General features: G+C 35.0%; 1 protein-coding gene and 1 non-coding gene across 4 annotated transcripts in view; both read right to left on the minus strand.

The window, feature by feature from the left end:
* IFT88 (intraflagellar transport 88) overlaps positions 1-22,335 on the minus strand; it is an 81,700-nt gene that overhangs the window by 27,682 nt on the left and 31,683 nt on the right. For all 3 annotated transcript variants that reach the window (XM_076009563.1, XM_076009564.1, XM_012778654.3), the window contains 9 exons: positions 21,910-22,141; positions 20,114-20,184; positions 15,911-15,997; positions 15,061-15,160; positions 9,847-9,933; positions 6,283-6,469; positions 4,044-4,152; positions 2,206-2,356; positions 1,606-1,721 (listed from right to left, as the gene is read on the minus strand). In XM_076009563.1, the coding sequence (XP_075865678.1) occupies positions 1,606-1,721; positions 2,206-2,356; positions 4,044-4,152; positions 6,283-6,469; positions 9,847-9,933; positions 15,061-15,160; positions 15,911-15,997; positions 20,114-20,184; positions 21,910-22,141 (1,140 nt within the window). The remainder of the gene's footprint in view (positions 1-1,605; positions 1,722-2,205; positions 2,357-4,043; positions 4,153-6,282; positions 6,470-9,846; positions 9,934-15,060; positions 15,161-15,910; positions 15,998-20,113; positions 20,185-21,909; positions 22,142-22,335) is intronic.
* Positions 18,864-19,053, minus strand: LOC142875248 (U2 spliceosomal RNA). The gene has a single exon (XR_012922652.1). It is a non-coding gene; the product is annotated as a U2 spliceosomal RNA (small nuclear RNA).

Genomic DNA, 22,335 nt, shown 5'->3' on the forward strand with positions numbered 1-22,335 from the left:
AAATGGAATGAATGAATGGATTAACCCAAGAACTGAATTTTTAGGAACAATTTGGGTAGCAAAGCAAGAGAGAAAAAGGAATTGAGGATGTCAGCAAGAAAGGAAATAGAAGTGATAAATTAAGTAGTTGAGTAGGAACAGGCTTAGAATGAAAGCCAGAAGGAGGCTGAGACTACAAGAGAAGAGGTGGGTCAAGAGGTTAGAGATCTCAATATTACCAAAGAAAAACGTACTGGAAATTAGGGAGTATGAAAGTTGGAAAGAGAGGAGGTTATACTCTGATAACTTGATATCATAATGTAAAATTTTATTAGTGTAAATGTGCTAGTGATAATCAGAATCAGGTGGATCTAGGTGACCGAACTCCAGAGAGGGTAGATTAAATTAGTTATCGAGGTCAAAACTTATGAGTCTAGAATACTGGTGGGATGGAGAGAAAGAACATAATGTAGACTAGGCAAAGGGATGACTGTTGTATCAACATATGACATCCACAAATAGAAGTCAAGGATGGAACAGTGGTGGACTGAGCCTCAAAGAAGGAAGGGTCTTACATGAGCTAATTAATGGCTAAGTTTAAGAGAGTATTAAGTGTAATAAAAAAGCTTAAGATGTATTATCTAAGTAGCTTTAATCTTAAAGATGTAATTAAGCTAAAACTATCCTCCTATCCTTGGTAATTAGTTTTTTTTTTTTTGAGACAGGGTCTCACTCTGTCACCTGGGCTAGAGTGCAGCGGCATCATCATAGCTCACTGCAACCTCAAACTCCTGGGTTCAAGTGATCCTACTGCCCCAAGCTCCCAATTAGCTGGGACTACAGATGCGTGCTACCTTACCCGGCTATTTTTCTATTTTTTTTGTAGAGACAGGTCTCCCTTTTGCTCAGGTTGGTCTCGAACTCTTGCTCTCAAGCAATCTTCCCAAAGTGCTAGGATTATAGGCATGAGCCACGAAACCAGGCTGCTAATTATTAATAGTTTTATAATTCTCAAAACATTTATGTGAAACCCATGTCATAAAAATTAATTGTCTAATACAAATCCCACAAAGAGATCATTTAAATATGTATTCCTTTATCATTCAAATAATTCTAAGTTATATTTCATCTTAAAATTCAATATAGCTAAATACGAAACAGAAAATGATATATTCCAATACTTTTTAATCAGACATGTATGAAAGAGTTTGAAAAGTGCTTAAAGACACTTAAAACAGGTTAATTTTTAATATATAATATATCAATTGTACATTAAAACAAACACAACATTTTTCTATTAGGACTCTTCCAGAAATAAAACTTTGTCCTAGGACTGAGATAGTCATTTTCTGATTAATAAAGAAATAATAATTGTTTTCTGAGATGTGAATAAGAATAATACATAAAGAAAAGTACCTTTAAAAAGGTATTTAAAAAATTCTATGCAAAGGGAAACATTGATCACAACAAAGACCAAGTAAAATAAAACAAAATGTAAGAAAATAATTCATAAATGTTCATTAATATCTGTTCTTGAATTTACTAGGTCTACCAGATACTAATTCTAGGGATAAAAAAAATTCTCAACATAAGACATTAACTGAACATAAAATCCTAGTTACTTACTGTATAAGAGAAGCTCTTTCAAAGTACTGAATGGCTTTTTCACAAAATTGGGTGTCAATGTAATAGGCTCCAAGCCACTCAATGACTTCAATATTAGAGGGGAAATACCTATATGACTGAGAAAAATAGGGAACATGACAATGACAATACAACTTTAAAGGCAACATATAATTTACTTCTTGAATACTTTACCTATTGAATGGATTAATTTATCCAATGTAAAATTTTTTAATGAAAAAGTATGAACTGTTATAAGTAATTATACATTTTGAAACTATACAAGATTTAGAAAACCTGTACTTTGTTTGACACATTTTTCAATTATCTATGAATATTTCTGATATATTTACATATATCTGTGTCAAATTAAATATTTAAAAGAATCAAAAAGGGATGCAAATCATGAAAAGAAAAAGGAATTTATACTCTTTTGTTTTTTATTAAAATTAATCAAAAACTAACTTCATATTCTAAGAATGTTTTATTTTAAATAAATTATTATTCATTTAAAAACTAATAAGATTTTCTAAATTTTTAAAGACCCGCTATTGTTTTACAACAATTCATAAAATATTAAAACATAGAAAAAAACACACCTACCTCACAGTAATATTGAAATGCCTGGGATTTATCTCCTTCACTATCATATAATTCTCCTAGTTTAGATAAAGCTCTAGAATCAGTTGGAACAACACTGATCAGTTGCATTAGCCATTCAATGGCTTGATTGGGATCTTCCATTAATTCATATCTTTGGGAATGTCAGTTAAGGATAACAAAATTTTTCTAAATTTATTAATCAATAAGCAAACCTAAAAACAACATTCCAATAAAAATATTTCTTATCCTACAGGAAACATGCTATTTTATACTGGTTGCTCTGGCTTTCTTCAGGGGTGAAGATGGGAAATGGATCAGTACTGTATATAACACTCTTGTTCCCTATATATACCTTGCTTTCCCTTTTGCTTCATTATTATCCACTAAGATCAACTCCCAAATTTCTAGTGGAATTATTCAAAGTATTGCCGAAAATTTGTCCTTATCTCTCCTAATATACTCAGCATATTAAGGGAACAGTTTTCATGTATTTTTCTTATGAGTTTTCTCTAAATTATAAGCCTAACGATAGGGAGGTTTTTTTTAACTTCCTCTAGTACCTAGTAAGTCATATGAATTTATTCAAATAATTGATTCATACCAATACTTACTGACTACTACTTATTTTTATATTAGTCTCAATGAAATGAAAATTTCCAAAGTTCTATTGAAAAAAAGGGTGTCTCCTGTTTTTAATGATAAATGTGATGCCATGAGAAAAAAATAAAATATATTCAAACAGCCTTAAGCATATCAATTGCCTGACTAGATCTGAACTGATCATGAACTAGGTAGTATAAGATCATGATACTGGCAGTTTCATAGAAATTAAATAAACAAAACAAAATAAAAGGAATAACTATGCCATCTGCTCTAAACCTAAGTTTCTTTTATAAAAAAATTTTAATCTCTATCAAAAGTACTGCAGATAGTAACTTAAAATTATTGAAGGTATACCTCACAATATATGTTTTTCTAAACATATTTTTATAAAATTTATATCAAGATGATAGATAACTTAAAAACCTACCTATGATTCTAACCTTTCCCAATGTTATGGTCAAAATTTACTAAAATAAAGAGAGAAATTAAAGTGCTTTTTAATTAATGTGAAATTAAAATTAAAAACATTAACAAATTTCTGCTTTTCTATTTGAAGGTGAGGGTGAAGTGGTGGTGGGGGAAACTGAAGAAAGCTAAGAGTTGAAGTAACTGACCTGAGAGCAATGTTTTATTGTTCTACATTCCCCAGAGTTCTAAACATAACATTGGCATACACTGTATACATTGAATAAATGACTAGTGAATGAATGGAATTAATGAGTGGGCTCATATAAAGTACTGCACAATTTTGGAGGGTAAGGATCTTTGGAGAGTTACCTACATGTCAGCTAAAACAAATAAGAGGACTTATCCAAACTCAGTCAGTAGCACTAATCAGTAATGAATAATATTTTCCTATTAATTAGTAAGTTAGTGCTTCAGTGATACCCTTCCACAAGCCTCAGAATTAATACAGTGGCTTAAAGCATCTAATGGACTTTCAATAAATGACATGAGTACTAAAATTTCATACTCCATTACTTCAATTATTTTTTCCAAAAATTCATAAATAATAGCTTTAGCCTTTAACTAATTCCTCTTACAGTGCAAATGATCTTCTAAAACAGGATCACTCAAATGATATTTTATCACGTTACTCTGCTAGTTAGATTATCCTCATCACTTACTTCAAATATTATCTTCATCAATTACTTCACTAAACTTATTTAATAATTAATCCTCAATCACCAATTGAATGAATCAATAACTGTCCTTAAGTTTTTCAAATAAGATACACATTTGCTATCTGGTAAAGAACTTGGGCGCTGTTTCGCAGGATTGCATGAAGTTTCAGGAAACAGTCCAAAGCCTCATCTAACCGGTTTAGCTTCTTATAGGTAAGGCCTTAAAAAAAGAAAAAGAAAAAGAAAAAAAAGCCTATAAGCATTATTATTGATATTAATTTACTCAAAGTAACAGAATGAATCTTTAAATATATGTAAATATTCATCCAGAAGAGAAAATAAAGATGAACTGAGGATTTTTAAAAAGAATAATGGGGGTGGGGTTATAAAGCTTCAGTGGTTTTAAAAGTGTGGTGGGACAGGAATAGACAAACCGATCCAAAGAATAGAATAAAGAGTTCGGAAATGGACTCAGTTATAAAATTAAGTTCATGGATATTTAAACCAGTGAGGAGAAGGGACTAGCAATAAATGGTGCCAGGACAACTGAGTATACATAAAGGAAAAAATGTAGATTCTGATTTCATAAAAAATGAATTCAAAGTATATTTTAAAACTAAATAGAAAAAACAAAGCTACAAGAATATGAAAAGAAAATATAGAAAAATGATTTTATAATCTGAGGGTAAGAAAAGGGGTTCATAAAGCAATAAATCAAGTCATAATTTTTTTTAAAAGCAAATTTGACTATATTAATAGAAAAACTGTTTGATAAAAGAAATTATAAACAAAGTTAAAAGTCAAGCAATGGAGTAGGGAAAAATATTTAAAACTTTCAAAACAAATAAAAAAGAATCTGCGTAGGAAGCAAGTGCTCTTCTCCCCACTGTGCCAGTACTGCTCTCTTCCCAGATGCCCAAATGGTCACACCCTCCCTTTCTTTCAACATGACAGGAAACACCACATTCTCAGTGAGGCTTTCCCAGATTCCATCTAAAATTGCTAATCTCTCCCTGCCTCCCCTATTTTCCAAGGTGGGTAGCAGGCCCGCCTTCCTCCAAGACTGAAGAGTCTTCTCCAGGAAGACAGATCTGGTTGACTGATGGGCAGGTCCCCAACTGAACAAGCCAGATAGATGGGCTTATGGCATAGTGGCAACCCATCATCCTCACTCATGAGCCCAGAGACTCCATTCAGCTTTTTTTTTTTTTTTTTTTTTTTTTTTTTTTTGAGACAGAGTCTCGCTTTGTTGCCCAGGCTAGAGTGAGTGCCGTGGCGTCAACCTAGCTCACAGCAACCTCAAACTCCTGGGCTCGAGTGATCCTTCTGCCTCAGCCTCCCGGGTAGCTGGGACTACAGGCATGCGCCACCATGCCCGGCTAATTTTATATATATATATCAGTTGGCCAATTAATTTCTTTCTATTTATAGTAGAGACGGGGTCTCGCTCAGGCTGGTTTTGAACTCCTGACCTTGAGCAATCCGCCCGCCTCGGCCTCCCAAGAGCTAGGATTACAGGCGTGAGCCACAGCGCCCGGCCTTCCATTCAGCTTTTAGCTGCAAACTCCTGAATACCAGGAGACAGCCCAAGATCATAAAATCATCAGATATCTGAGGAAAGGCCATATCATGAAAAAGGGAATAAAATAAGCAAACCAAAAAGTACAAAACACCTATGCACTGAAAAGAAAGCTTCAAAAGAAACTTCAGTAATAACTCAAGAGACAAAATGGAGTAGTGCATGGACATGTGCTTGCAAGACTGCAAACTCACGCCCAGGTCTTACTTTAGGAGACCTCCAAAAGCCAGGGAAGAGAATGTGATGGTAATGAGCCTTCACAGTTTATAATATTTTATTAAAAACAAAATGTGAAGTAAACATGGCAAAATGGAGTGGTAGGTACATGGGTATTTATTTTTCCTGTGCACTTTTTTATATGTTTAAATTGTTCATAATTTAAAAGAATGAAAATTAGATTTTTTTCCACCTAGTAGTTTGGCAGAAGTTTAAAAGAATGATAATATTCAATATCATCAGGAATTTGGGGAATCAGTCTTATATACTGTGGTAGAAATAGAAATTGGAAAAGCCTTTTAGGAGGGCAGTATGGCAATCCTGATCCAAATATTACATGTGCATATCTTTTGAATAATTAATTCCACTTAAAATAATCTATAATCTGAGAAGTAGTAGTCTTCTTTTTAATTTTATGTTAGAAAAAAGTCAACCCCTAATGCACTGCAGCTCTTTAAGCAAAACAAAACTAAAACAAAACACACACACACATACACAAAGCAAAAACTAAATAAACAAATAATGCAAAAAGCAATTTTGCCTCGTTTCACTTACCAATATTATAAAGTGCTTCAGTACAAGAAGAATCATTTCTTAGAGCCTCTTTATAGAATTCAGCTGCCTTCTCAAAATCACCGTTTGCAAAAATTGTATTCCCTTTATTAGTAAGAGCCGATGGATTATATCTATCAGAGTTCACAGCTAAATCTGCATAGCTGCTGGCTTGTGCAAATTCATTTTCCTAAATAAAGTAAAAATGTATACAAATTATTTAAATCTCATCAAATATCAGTTTCTGACTATTCTGACATTATAGATATGAACAGAAACAAATATTTTACGTATCTTGGTCTTGATAAACTGCTTCTACGAAAGATTTTTAATCATCAAGATCAACTACCCAAGTTTCTTATGATTGACTTCTCCACAACCTCATGGTTTGAATCACAACACTATTTATATGTAGGTGGTTCCATGTTCAACGCCCAAATCCATGTCATCATTTACCGCAGCACTCCCCTTCCCACCTGAAGCCCTGAAATAGCTGTCAAGGCAGCACTACCCTCCCTGTCCCTAGCGCACCGCTTGCTTCACCTACTAGGCCTCTGCACTTCTAGCAATCCATTGTTTTATCTCCCTCTCCACTGCTGAACACTTGGTCAGGACCTTGTCACCTATCACGCGAGCTACAGGAACCTCTCTATTCTTAAATACTGTGGCCAATTGTGCCAGGGCAGCTTCGTTACACCAGGAACTACATTTCCTAGAAGCCCCTTCCCTGCACGGCTCTAATCTAGACTTGGCCAAAAGGGAAACTTGTGTGGCATGTGGAATGCTCTCTGAAGGCCTTTTTCTTGTCATCAGATGCAGGCCAGATACAGAAATGTCCATGGGTGCCAGCCTTTCCTCACTCACCTCTCTTCCATGTCCAGCTCTTCCTCCCAACTGTGGCCCTGCCCCATGACAGGGCTTGGCTGTGGACCCACCAGGAGGCAGCTATACAGAGGCACCTGTTTCCCACAGACCTCCCCATGGAGGCTCTCTAGGTTCCGTTGTGGCAGCTGGCCATGAGTGGCTGGTCTCTGACTGACAGTGACTCTTCCTCAGACCCCCCTCCCCGTGCACCTGCCCCGCCATGGCTCCTCCTCAACTGTATGAGATCTAATTCCCATATCCTTTCTCCCATAACACTCATGGTCACAGTCCCCTGGTTAAACTCTTTAAAAACTGAGATATAACTCACATAGAATAAAATTGACCCTTTTAAAATGTACAATTCAGTGGCATTTAGTACAGTTGTGCAATTATCACTGTGTCTATTTACAGAACATTTTTCCCCAACCCTGTATCCATCAGCAGTCACTCCCCATCCTCCCATGGCCCAGCCCTGACAACCACTAGTCTGCTTTCTGTCTCCACGCCTATGCTGGACATTGCATATAAACAGAATCATACAATATGTAGCCTTTTGTGTCTGGCTTCTTCATTCGGCATGGTATTTTTGAGGTTCATCCACATTGTAGTGTGTATTAGTACTTCATTCCTTTTTATGGCTGAATGTATTCCATTGTGTGGCCACACCACATTGTTTTTATCTGTTCATTGCTGATGGACACTTGCGTTGCTTCCTCTCACCTTCCTGGTTACTATGAATAATGGTGCTATGAACACTCATACGCAAGTTTTTGTGTGAATTCTGATACAAAAACTGGTAAAAGTCGTGAGGGGCTGCTGTTAGGGACTGGAGAAGACAGTGAACCATGAGTGGAGCCTGAAAAGGCAGGAAAGAATTGTTTTCAGAAGCTGGATAAAGGGCAAGCCATATTGTAATGGTGAAAGGCTGTTCAAAGTGGCACCTATGGGTAGCTTAGAGACAGAAAGTATACCTAATGAATGTGTGCATGTGGCCAAGGAGATTTCTAGGCAGGATGTGAAGGAGCCAATTAACTTATTTTAACTGGGTATGACAGGATACAGAAGAGAAAGATGAGCTAAGGAGAGAACTGCTCAGTTTGCAGGTAAAATTTAGAGGAAATACAGAAGAACCAGCACATCCAGTAGATGCTGGAAAATAAAATTATTTCATGTCTCTACTAGTTTCTTTTGGTGGCAAAAGATTATCAAAGTAGGAAATGCTTGCAGGGTAAGGATCAATTCATGGATGTGGTTGTAACACATTTTATAAATGTCTCTAAAGATTTAAGGTCATATCTTGCAGACCTTCTCTCTCAGGTTAAAAAAAAAAAAAAAAAGGAGGGGCTTCTAAGACTCTTCAGTGCTCTGTTTCATAGCACACCTAAGTGGAAAGGGGACTGTCCTGAAAAGAATTATGGATGTGGATTTTGGGGCATGAAGGAAATACCAATGAGATTCAGAGAAAATCCTCCAAGTTTTTAAGGGAGTTGGATCAACAAAAGTGTTACTAATTTGGATTAAATGGACAGATACAGATACAGCCCCAAATGAAAAAAACCCTCTGAGCTCTACCAGCAACAGCAGTTCAGCACAGCAGTGATTCCTTTTTTTTCTTTTGTTTTTTTGTTTTTTTTTGAGACAGAGTCTCACTCTGTTGCCTGGGCCAGAGTGCCATGGTGTCAGCCTAGCTCACAGCAACCTCAAACTCCTGGGCTCAAGCAATCCTTCTGCCTCAGCCTCCCGAGTAGCTGGGACTATGGGCATGCACCACCATGCCAGGCTAATTTTTTCTATATATGTTTTCAGTTGGCCAATTCATTTCTTTCTATTTTTAGTAGAGACGGGGTCTCGCTCTTGCTCAGGCTGGTCTCAAACTCCTGAGCTCAAATGATCTGCCTGCCTTGGCCTCCCAGAGTGCTAGGATTACAGGCGTGAGCCACCGCACCCGGCCACAGCAGTGATTCTTAATGGTGGTTTAACAAACCACAATGACTCTTATATACACCTCTCCTCCAAATACTTTCTCACCTCTGTGTGTTTGTTTCTTCTGTTAGTCTGCCCACAAATGCCCCTTTCTCTCTTATCTACATTCTGACCTTCGAGATCCAACCTCTCTACAAAATCTTTCCTAAAAGCCCTAAATTAAAATATTATTTGCCTCCTCTGAATTTTTGAAGCACTTATCTATGTTAATTTATTGTTCTCTACTTTGAACCTTCCTTCCTAGTCTACCCACCTGCCTCCTTTGTTCCAAATTAAGAAAGCTCCCTTTTAAGGAGCTTTTAGACTTCTGGTATTCCCAATGATTGGCATCCAGTAGATGCTCAATGAATGCTTGTGAAAGATAATACCCTGCAACCTTATATAAATCGTTTAACCTAAGATATCACTTCCTTTATTACTAACACAGAGAAGTTAAAATACATCTCTAGCTCATCTTCCAGTGGTACACTCCACAATTCTATAGTATGATGCTTACCACATTTTTCTCCTCTTCTCCTTTGGAGATGGTCTTCTCACTTATTTTGGCAAACTCAACCTTTGACCTGGCACTTGTCATGATCAGATCCACTATAGCCCTCATTCTGCTTACATTCTCTACCAGTATTCTTTGGCCTCTCCTTAGTCATGATCCTCAGGCAGAAATTTAGCAATATAGAAAGCCTACATGGTCAAATCTTAGTTGTAAAAAACAAAACTTACCAAATAATACAGGAATGAGAGGTTGGTTGCAGCTGCACTTTTCACTCTACTGTCCTTTTTTTCAAACATTTTTAAGGTCTCTACAGCCTAGAAATAGAGTATTTCAAGGTTACTACCATTGTAATATGACAGTACTCAAGCTATGGCTGGAGAAAAGATCAGATTTGTATGAAGGGTAAGTAAGACATGGGAAGGGCACAAAAGGGGTAGATTGATATGTTCAAGAAAACAAATGACAAGAGAGAATTTCATTCAAGAATTAGAATTTATAAAAAAGAATAAAATGGAAATTCTGGAACTCAAAATATAATAACTGAAATTAAGAACATAGAGATAGGTCTAACAGCAGATTAGATCTAGCTGAAGAGAGGACTGGTGACTGGAAGAAAGGTCAGTAGCAAATACTGAGTCTTAGGAGTCAGGTGATACAATTTAGTGTTTATCCTGTACAACGGAGTAGGGAATAGGAGTTGAAAGGTTTTGCAAATTTGCCTTTTACAGAATAATCCTGGGATTTCTGCCTCTGGCTTTAATAGATTAGTCTATAGAAGGCCATTTTCTCACAGAGAACAACTAGAAAAGTTATATAAAATATTAAAAATATTTTTTAAGACACTGGAGAGCTACCAAGGCAACCAAGACTTGAAGGCCAAGATCCCAGAAAGTGTTCAGACTAAGTACAGCACAGTAAAAGAAAAGGCCAAAAATACATTCTTAGAAAAGAACATAAGAGACACAGGAACACAGTGAAAAGGTCTAATATAAACGTAATTGGAGTTCCAGAAAGGGAAGAAAGAAAATGGCTGAGAATTTTCCAAAATCCAATAACTAAAAATAATTCTGGGAATATTATCAAAAATGATCTAAAGTAGATCTGAATATAATTACATTTTCAAGTCATGAGAAATGAAAAGTACATTTTTAACCACCTGGAAGGTCTAAGATAATTCTAACCAAGTAAGATATGTGGATAACCTTGCATGAAAGGCGAATGAGTACTCCACCTAGAAATGACTTCAGAATATCAGAAAGAATAAAAATGTACAGAAAGGCAGTGGGCTTTCCTTAGTTCCTTCTTTTAAAATACATTTACTGAATAAAAGATGCTCGGCCTCCTGCTCCTGAAAAGTAGTTGTGTCCAAGCAAAAGTTGTGTCACAATAGTGTCAGCTACAGTTATTGCAAATATCTGAAAATTTTGAGATGTGTGCTGAGCAGGGTTTGACCTCAAATGAAGTACCAGAAAGTATGTTGACTCAATTTTTTTTGAAGGGTAGAAGATTTTAAAATACCAGATACAGATCCTTGGATTACAATGTGAATAAATTATTATATATTTTATTTATTTTTATATAATGAAGTATCGAGCAAGTTATTCTTTGAAAGGGTTTCTGATGACTTTAAAGAAAAATGTTGGAATTTTTTAGGCCAGTAATTTATAATTCCACAAAGTAAACACTAGAAAAGAAAAACTCAACATCACATCCTCTCTTTTGAGATTCTATTTCTCATTTACTTTCTTGAAAGGATTTATCTTATGAAACCACCAGAAAGTTCCTTAAACATACCTCAAAAATCATTGCTGCTCTTATTGTTCATTCTGTAGAAACTAGCTCATTGATTCTTTACACAACCTTCACAGCTATTAATGTAGAAGCCACTGCTGTTTTGAATCTCTAAGTTTTATAAGCTGCATTTAACTTTGAATAAGAATTGAGATGTTTTAATCTTCACTTTTAGATTGTGTCACAATAAATGTATGTGTTACTTCAAAAAGGCACTTGAATAGGTTTCTCGTATATTCATTAAACTCTCTGAAGTAAAGCATACAGGGAAAGAAAGCTGTTCTCTAATGTTTATGACATTCATAAAACAGAATACAAAAAGGAAAGCTACCAAGCAACAGCAATAATTGTTTTAATAAAAGGAATGCTACAGTAGTTTATATCATTCCTTTCACAAGCAGCCATTCAAATTACAGTCAATGAAATGTTTTAAAATTTAAAATTTTGATATTTACTGCTTTGTAGCTCATTAATAAAAGCAGTAACAACACTTTAAGGCTACATTTAACATCAAATCTGTTTTCTCCCCAAATGGTTACTATGAATCCAAATAACATGCAGAAAGCAATGCAATCCAAAGTTATTACTTAAAAGAATCAACAAAGGTATTCAGAACTTAAAACTTACATTTAAAAACATCTGACAGAGTAAAAACATTTCATATTATATGTTTCTAAATTATGAGCTATTCTAAAAGGCTATGTAATTATTCTAATAAAAGGAACACTCTCAGGTACATTTTGGCTCAGAATTTTGTTCTGAAATTAGGCTGTTTTCATAACTATCCTTTGCATGTCCATGAATGTATACCCAATATTTCTATTTTTAAAAGTAAAATATTATAAGTTAATTTATAAATGAAGCTGATAAAATTGCAAATTTAAATCTAGCTGTAAATGGCAAAACAAATAATGAGAATAAACATTGTTAGCTTGGGTTTTTTTCTTTATCCTAAAAACAATTAGGAAAATAGCTATATTTCTGTTTTTGTTTCTTTTCCAGCTGATGCCATCCGTCTACTCCTGGCTTCAGCATTCCACCACATCTGTTTTCTATATCCTCACTGGCCTTCGGATCAACTACTTCATCTCATCCATCTCTGGATTTTTGGCAGAGTTTTTTTCTATTACAAAAGTGGCCACAAACACCACCATTATCAATAAAGAACCATATTCTGTGATTTCTGCATCTTTTCTTTTCTTTTCTTTTTTTTTTTTTTTTTTTGAGACAGAGTCTTGCTTTGTTGCCCAGGCTAGAGTGAGTGCCGTGGTGTCAGCCTAGCTCACAGCAACCTCAAACTCCTGGGCTCAAGCAATCCTTCTGCCTCAGCCTCCCGAGTAGCTGGGACTACAGGCATGTGCCACCATGCCCGGCTAACTTTTTCTATATATATTAGTTGGCCAATTAATTTCTGTCTATTTATAGTAGAGACGGGGTCTCACTCTTGCTCAGGCTGGTTTCGAACTCCTGACCTTGAGCAATCCGCCCGCCTCGGCCTCCCAGAGTGCTAGGATTACAGGCGTGAGCCACCACACCCGGCCTGCATCTTTTCTTTTAAAAAGTATTTAGAGAGCTAACTGTAGAACTATATCCTTATAGAAGAAACTGTAATTTTTTCTCTATTACTTTGAATTGTAAATAAAGTAGTCTTCATCAAATGGTCATGAGATATGTCAATCTAATCCTTTTTAACCTAATAGCATTCCTTTCAAACTATAATACGATTGTATTATACCCACCTCGTCATACTTACAAAATACAAACAAAAGAAATACAAAGTGAAAGCAGCAATGTTGGAAAGAAAGCAGAAATGGCATTTAACAAATATTGGCAAACTAATTGATATTAGGAACTTGAAAATGCAAATGGAACAAAAGATATTTTGAATGAGAAAGCTAGGAAAGCAACAGACACTAAGATCTGAGTTAAGTGAATTTTAATATGAAAAACTTAGAGCTTATTTCTTAATGGACATAGTTTTACAACATAAACTATGGCAATGCATTATTAGTCCTTTCTAAAAAGATCATTTAAAAATAAAATGTCAAGATAAAACTGGCAACATGATTTTTGTCCATTTGGTCATTTATAACAGTATATCTCATATACACAAAAATATTTTTTGGTGATATGTCACTTCAGCAAGATAATAAACACCAATTTGCCTCACTCTGTTTCCATTGGAAAGGCATGACAACAATGTTAAAGTATTATTAGTAGCATTTTTCGTGACGAAGGGTGTGATGATAAATGAAAATACAGATAGAAAGATACTTTGAAAAGTGTTTTTCAAATGGTTTGTAAATGCTAAAAATTAAGCTCAGTAATATAAATTAACATATACAATGGGACCACTCCACAGTATTGTATTATATTAATCATATAATTATTTCATGAACACTGGGTGGTCGTTTTTTTCTACTCTCACATTCTTTGAGTGGATGGTGTTCTCCCCACTCCCTTAGTCTTTTCTGTTGTCTCCTGGACAAGAGGACGGTCCTTAAACAGGAAGAAAGTGGAAGCACAGGCTGGGGATTGGCTGTGGGAAAGATGCAGTGGTTTTCTCTGGCCCTTGCTCTTTGGGTTTCACATGGAGGGGCTGAGTTTTTTAGTTGCTGAAACACTAACCACTGGTGTTACGGACTAGGACATAAAATTCACTCTATTCACTCTCTTTCGCTGTCCCCTCTTTTTCTTACAGCTGTCTAAAACTCTTGGTCTTGCGTCAGCTCTGTCCCAAGAGACTACTGAAGAACAGCACCCTCCACCTCCACCCAAGTCAGCAAGGTAGCAGCATAGCCAATGAAAGATCTACAAGATGCAAAAACCATGTCTAGCAACAAGACTCTCTCTTTCCCAATGCCATGTCAATAAGGAAACAAAACACACAAAACGGACAACGGGAAAGCTGCATGGTGAGGACAGCAGGATGGAAGCACATCAGGCTGCTATTCCAGCTCCTAGCCTTCCTTGTCCCCGTGCACAGACATGCTAATCTTTTTTTTTTTTTTTTTTTTTTGAGACAGAGTCTCGCTTTGTTGCCCAGGCTAGAATGAGTGCCATGGCATCAGCCTAGCTCACAGCAACCTCAAACTCCTGGGCTCAAGCGATCCTTCTGCCTCAGCCTCCCAAGTGGCTGGGACTACAGGCATGCGCCACCATGCCCGGCTAATTTTTTCTATATATATTATTTGGCCAATTAATTTCTTTCTATTTATAGTAGAGACGGGGTCTCACTCTTGCTCAGGCTGGTTTCGAACTCCTGACCTCGAGCAATCCGCCCGCCTCGGCCTCCCAGAGAGCTAGGATTACAGGCGTGAGCCACCGCGCCCGGCCGACATGCTAATCTTGAAAGCCTTATTGCTTTAGGTAAATTTTGAAAACCTGGAAAGTTAATCTCTGGACTAAAATATGGTTTGGTAATTTAGCACCCATGATATACAAAGAATGTATTTACATTATAAGAAACAGGCCAAACAGGTAAAAATTAATCAAAGTTTAAAATTATATTAATGGAAAATTTGTTAAAATACAATTAATATTACCCAACTTCAGAATAATCACAGGTAACATTCTAGAAGGGCACTTCCCTGTTTTTATTGCTTTGACCAATTAAGATATGAAATTCCATCTATTTTTTAAAAACTTACTTGGTTAAAGTCCTTTTGTCTCAAGTATGTAATTGCTTTATTTATTTCCAGATCATTGGCTAGCTCTACATATTGAGAAGCTTTCACTACTTCCACACACCTATAAAGAAAAGCATAAAAAAAGGTTACTTGATTTTGTTTTAGTACATTTCTGTTGTTGGTTTTTTTAAATGTGACTTTTCAAAGATTTTTCCAAAGATCCCCAGTGCTTTGTAAGGTTAAGGACTTGATTTCCTCCAATATAGGCTTTAAGTTACTAAAGTCTTCAGTTCTAAACAAGTTTTCTTATCCAATTTTTCATCAGCCTATTGTCAATTCTAATTATTTATGGTACTTTAAATAAAAATTGGATTGATATCTGCATTCTCATTTTTTAATTAACGACTAAAACAATTCCAATTTTTTCAGTGAGTGATTGTAAAGGTCTAGGTGGGATATTACTGTACAATTCTATATGACTGGCAGCTTAGGTTTGTTTACACCAGTGTCTCCACAAACGAGTGAATAATGTATAATGCTATGATGTCATGACACCTATGGTATCTCTAGGTGATAGAAATTTTTCAGGTGCATTACAATCTTATGAGACCACTGCTGTGGTCTGTCATTTACTGAATCATTGTTAGGTGACACGTGACTACTTAATTTACAAAATGACATTAGTAATAAGAAAAATACCTTAGAACTTTTATAACAGCTTATATTAATCTTAACATATATGATCTGCTTGATAAATACAAATCAACATACATAATTATTCACTTTTCTGATAATATTAATTTTCAATCAAAAATATAAATTACAAAAAGAAATACTTTATCCATGCAGTTTTACTGAATTTCTCTCTTACCAATCATAACCTACAGCAAAAGATGTTTCAATTACAGGAGCAATGAGTTTTGCAGCTGTCATGATGTATTTTTCTGCCATGGCTTTCCTATAGCAAACAAACAAATAGGTTATATTTTAAAATGTGGTATAGGAACAGTTTGGATTTATTTCTTAAAATTTAAGTGTAAACATTATCTATCGTGTTTCTCCAAAAATAAGACAGGGTCTTATATTTATTTTTCCTCAAGAAGATACGCTAGGGGTTATTTTCAGGGGATGTGTAATTTTCCCCTCAAAGCCTCAGCCTGCAGCACGCACAGGATGGCCGGGACCTGACAGGGAGCCGACCTTGTTGGTGGGGCTGCCCGCACCTTTCCAGTCACCTCTGGGGTAGTAACTGTCACAATGGGGCAGATGAGAAGGGCTGCTCATCTTCTTTACCGCTTGGCTATGAAATGCATGGGTTGTGCAGATATGCTGCGTAGCCACGCCCATCACTAGGTCTTATTTTTGGGGTAGGGCTTATATTGCGCAAATGCTTAGAAATCCTGCTAGGGCTTATTTTATGGTGGGTCTTATTTTCGGGGAAACACCGTATCTATCAAAGCTAACATACCACAAAAGCCTACTAAACGATGGACTAGAAATCTATTTATAAGTCAGGCTAAAAACCATGACTTGGAAATGTGATTAGCAAGCCATGACTGCCTTCTGAGTCAACAGTGTCCATTTTTTTTTCTTTTTGGCTTTATGATGCCTTCTGATAAACTGAAGAAAGAAAGAGATACTGGAGAAACACAAGGCTCTAAGGTAGAAGTATACTGTGGGCATGAAAGTAAAGACTGAAATGGCCACTGAAGAAATAGGGTGTGATAAACAGTAAAACTGAATTACATGTTGCTTTTGTATGTGGTATATGTATACATGTCTATACATATGTGTATGTATATGTATTGTATACACATGAAATATATATTTATATATTGTATACATATAAAACGTACATCATCACCATTGGTGAAAAATGCCAAACTGCTTTCCAAGAGGATATACCAATTTATGGTGGTAGATGAAATTTCTCTTAGCCATTTCTGCTTGGATTTATACACACAATTCTTAAAATATACTCAAAATGTACACACTATCTTATAACCTGCTCTTCATACTTAATATGCTGTATTAATATAGAAATACCATCTTTCCCAGTCATTAAACATTCATTTTATAATAGTTATTCTTGCTTTTAAACTTTTTGAGACAATTGCAGATTCTCAAACATTTGTAAAAAATAATAGAGATCCCATGTACCCTTTAGCCAGTTTCCCCCAACAGTAACAGCTTTCAAAACTACAGTACAATACTATATTATAATGAGGTTACTGGCTTTTCAAGATACAGAATATTTTGATCATATTTCCATGCCCGTATCCCACATTTCCAATTCCTGATAATATAAACCTGATCACAATTTCTATAATTTTATCACTTTAAGAATGTTATATAAATGGAATCATTTAGCATATCTTTTGGGATTGGCTATTTTCATGAGGTACAATTCTCTTTAGATCTATCCAAATTGTTGCATGTATCAATAGTTTATTCCTTTTTGTTGCTGAGTAATATCCATGTTATATATAAGGGATGCAGAAAGAGCATTTGACAAAATTCAACACCCATGCATCATAAAAACATAAAAAGAAACAAAAAAGATTCACCTTTTTTGAATCATGATTTTTCTTCTTTGTTAGTATGGTGGATTACGTTGACTTATTTTCTAATAATGAACCAGCCTTGCATCCTTGAAACTAATCCGAAGGGTTTTTTTCTGGATTCTCAGTTCAATTCTTTTGATTTACATGTCTGTTTTTATGCTAGTACCAAACAGTCTTGATTAGTGTAGCTTTATAGTTTGAATCCTCCAACTTTGCTATTTTCTTTCAACACTGTTTGGGTTATTCAGTGTCCCTCACATTTTCCTATCAGTTTTAGGGTCAACTTGTTGCTTTCTGCAAAAACACTGCTAGAATTTTTTGATAAGGATTGCACTGAATCTGTAAATCAATTTGGGAATACTACCACCTTACATTATTAACTGCCTATCCATAAACATGAGATATCATTTATTTAGCTTTTTTCTGTTCTTTCAACAATGTTTTATAGTTTTCAGAGTATAAGTTTTACAATTCTTTCATTAAATTTATTCCTAATAATTTTTTTAAACTTCAGAATATTACCAGAGTATGTTTTGGTTACATGGATTGCTTTTGTATAGCTTGAGTCAAAGTTGTAAGTGTGCCCATCAGGCAGATAGTGTACACTGTACCCATTAGGTGTGATTTCCCCCATACCCTTTTCCCCCTCCCACATGCTTGCTTTCCATTGGGTTTTACTTCTGTACGTGCTATGAGAGCTGATCAGTTAGTTCCAATTTAATAGTGAATACATGTGGTGTTTGTTTTTCCATTCTTTCAATACTTCATTTAGAAGAATCCAGTTCCATCTAGGTTGTTAATTCATCCTGTTAATTCTAGGTATTAATTCATCATTTTTTATGGCTGAGTAGTACTCCATGGTATACATATACCACATTTTATTAATCCACTCATGGACTGACGGGCACTTGGGTTGATTCCACATCTTTGCAATTGTGAATTGTGTTGCAATAACATTCAAGTGCAAGTGTCTTTTTGGTAAAATAGATTTTTTTCCTTTGGGTAAATATCCAGTAATGGGCTTGCTGGATCAGAGTTAGGTCTGCTTTTAGTTCTTTGAGGAATCTCCATACTATTTTCCATAGAGGTTGTACTAGTCTGCACTCCTACCACACTGTGTAAGTGTTCCTTTCTCTCAGCATCCATGCCAGCATCTGTTGTTTTGGGACTTCTTAAATATCCCTAATAATTTTTATGCTATTGTAAATTGTTAATTTCATTTTTGAATAGTTCATTGGTAGTACATATATTTTTTTTCTGAGGGGGTGCATCATTTCTGGAAGATTGCAATACCAGGTTGATGCATAAAATGGATGGAACAAGCTCTTATTCCATCTCCCTGCTCCAAAAATCCATTTAATAGATCGTCCTCGGAAAAAAGAAGTATCAGATATTAAATTGTTAAGGACAGATACTACACTTGATCTTAGTCAAAAGGCCAAGAAGCCACTAGTAAATTTCTATACTATTGATTTTTTACTCTGCAACCTTGCTGAAATCATTTATTGTTCTAATAGTTTTTGAGTTGAGTCCTCGAGGATTTTCTATATACAAGATCATGCCACCTATAAACAAATGGTTTTACTTGTTCCTTTCCAATTTGAGTCTTTTATTTTTTTTCCTTAACTGCCAAAGCTCCAGTACAATGATGAAAAGAACTGATGCAAGTGGATGTCCTTATCTCATTCCTGATCTTAGGTGGAAAGCATTGAGTCTTTCACCATTAAGAGGTATGTTAACTGTGGGTTTTTCTTACATGCACTTTATCAAATTGAGGAACCTTCTTTCTACTCCTATCTTTTTGAGCTTTTTGTTTTTTATCATGAAAGCATTTTGCCGATTTTGTTTTGTTTCTACTGAGACCATCATGTAGTTTGTGTCCTTCATTCTACTGATTTCCTGTATTATATTAATTGATTTTTATGTGTTAAACCAATTTCACATTCCTGGGAAAAATCCCACTTGATCATGGTGTGTAATTTTCTCTACATTTTGTTAATATTTTGATCTGCTAGTATTTCTCTCTGGACACCCGAGCTCCTGGTGTCTGCAGTGTTGGATAATTAATTGGTGGTTGGTGTGGGAAAACTGCACATTTGGTGTCAGAAGTGTTCTAGGTAGAAATAAGTCATAGTAACTACTATATTAGAGGAAGGAAGAAATGAAATAAATAGAATTTTGTCTCTCAGAATGATATTTAATTTGGAGGTAGAACAAAAATAGAAAAGCATAATTTTTTAAATAAGGGTAAAATAAACTTTCAGTATTGCACCAAATGCAGAAGGAAACAAGTTCCAGAATAACTAAGTAAGAATAATTGAGATTAGCATGAGAACTGAGATGATTTGAAGGAAAAAAGAGAATTGAGTAAAGTACAGAAATGGTGAAACAGCATTATTCAAGAAATATACTGAATATAATAAGTTTTATAAGAAACAGAATGCACATTCAACCTTTTATAAAAATTAAAACTACATTATTAAGTTTTAATTAAGTGCCGATGATATTACCTGTCACGCTCCATTTGCCTGAGATTATCATTTTTTATAGCTTCAATCACCAAGTTAGTGTGGGGATCATCCTGGGAAAATAACATTGAAAAAAATGAATAATTGTGAAGTAAATACCAAGAACTTAGATTTCTTTTTATTTAAAAAAAATTTTTTTTGAGACAGAGTCTTACTCTGTTGCCCAGGCTAGAGTGCTATGGCATCAGCCTAGCTCATAGCAACCTCAAACTCCTGGGCTCAAGCAATCCTCCTGCCTCAGCCTCCCGAGTAGCTGGGACTACAGGCATGCGCCACCATGCCCGGCTAATTTTTTCTATTTATATTTTTAGTTGGCCAATTAATTTCTTTCTATCTTTAGTAGAGACGGGGTCTCGCTCTTGCTCAGGCTAGTTTCGAACTCCTGACCTTGAGTGATCCGCCCACCTCAGCCTCCCAGAGTGCTAGGATTACAGGGGTGAACCACCATGCCCAGCCAAGAACTTGGATTTCTAATCAACCTCTCCACTAACTAGTTGTGTAAAATGGAGAGTAAATTAATCCTTCTATTTTCTCATGTAAAGTAGAACTTGTTTTCTCAGATTTTTGATTACCTACCACATTCACTAACCTAGATTCTAAGAAACTGATAAAACAGTCGGGCTGGAAAAATTAAGACCAAACGCACAGAAGCTGTGGCTGTTTGTACAAATGTGTGATATTTTAATTCTAAACTCAAATAAAAGTGCTTTAATGATCATCAATTGCTTGGTATGATCCATATCTCCACTCCCCATTAAGAACATAGATGATTTTTCACAACATACATTATTTTTTCTCAATATGAAAAAAATATATTATTCATATTTACCCAGCACTTAACTATGTTCCAGGTACTATTTTATGCCTTGCACATGCATTAACTCATTTAATCTTGACAACCCTATAGGGGAAGTTATTATAATTAGTCCCATTTTATATATACAGGAACTGAGGCACAAGAGAGTAAGAACTGAGTAGTGGGGCCAGGTGTCCAGCTTCAGAGCCTATACTCTGTAACTATAATGCTACAATACCCTTATAATCTATTAGGAAAATCTATTAAGTTCAATTCTAGGAAGTTGAAAATATACCATTTTTATCTATCAACACAGGTGATTTCATATAGTTTGACTTAATATAATATACAATATATCAATATTTTATGTGTAAAAATCTAGAAAATGTTTTAAAAGCATTAAGAAGAAAAATAATCTCATAGCCTAGAAAGTACTGTTTCTATTTTGGTATATATTCTTCCAGTTTATGTTCACATATAGGTATGTATATGTATTTTTTCACTTAACATTATATAATGTTTCTCTAGGTCATAGAAAATATGACTTTTGGTAGTTGTATTATGAGCCACTCTATGAATGAGGATAAGGAATTACTTTATTTTACTCTTGATATAGTCAGTATACACGGTTTAGGTTCTCTCTGCTCACAATGACTCCTAAAAGGTAAAAAAAAAAAAAAGAATTTGGGGGTTCCTTGGTCAAGACATTACCCTTAATGAATGACATGAAATCTTATATTTAATAAGATTCTTTTTTTGACTGAAATTGTACAGTGTATTTTAACCAAAATCTCTACCCAATTTCAATAGGGTTGCAGTCTCAACCTATTTTAAATAAGATATGAAATATATCAATGATACACCACATTAATATAGACCTGTGAGAAACCCAAGAAGTCATCTATTCCAACCTTCTCATTCTGAAAACAGAAAAACACAAATAATTGGGAGGCAGCTACATAACTGTCTTTTTCATACTCACACTTGGTGATATATACTTATCATCTTCATCAATTTCTAATGGAACAGCAATCAATTTTTGGAATGCCTTCTTCATTTTCTCTCGGTCTCCAATGGCAAAATAACTGAGAATTAGGTTGAAACCTGCCTTCAGGTTTGGTGCCATGCCCATTATATGCTCAAATGAATTAATGGCATCTGAATACTGACCAGTCCTAATAAATGTAACTCCAATGTTTTGCATTATTTTAATCCTAAAAAAAAAACATGGATTAGCTTTAAATTTCTAAACTTTTTAGTATGGCATTTAAGCCACTCTGCAAATAGTTTCCTTTTTACTTTTGCCACTGCTTTTTTGCATTTTTAAAGATTTACATGTATATACATGTATGTGTGTGTATATATACCATAAGATTTACTTATTTTCTTTTTCAGTTTTTTTTTTTTT

Source organism: Microcebus murinus, chromosome 13 (assembly GCF_040939455.1).
Source record: "Microcebus murinus isolate Inina chromosome 13, M.murinus_Inina_mat1.0, whole genome shotgun sequence".
Taxonomy (NCBI): Eukaryota; Metazoa; Chordata; class Mammalia; order Primates; family Cheirogaleidae; genus Microcebus; species Microcebus murinus.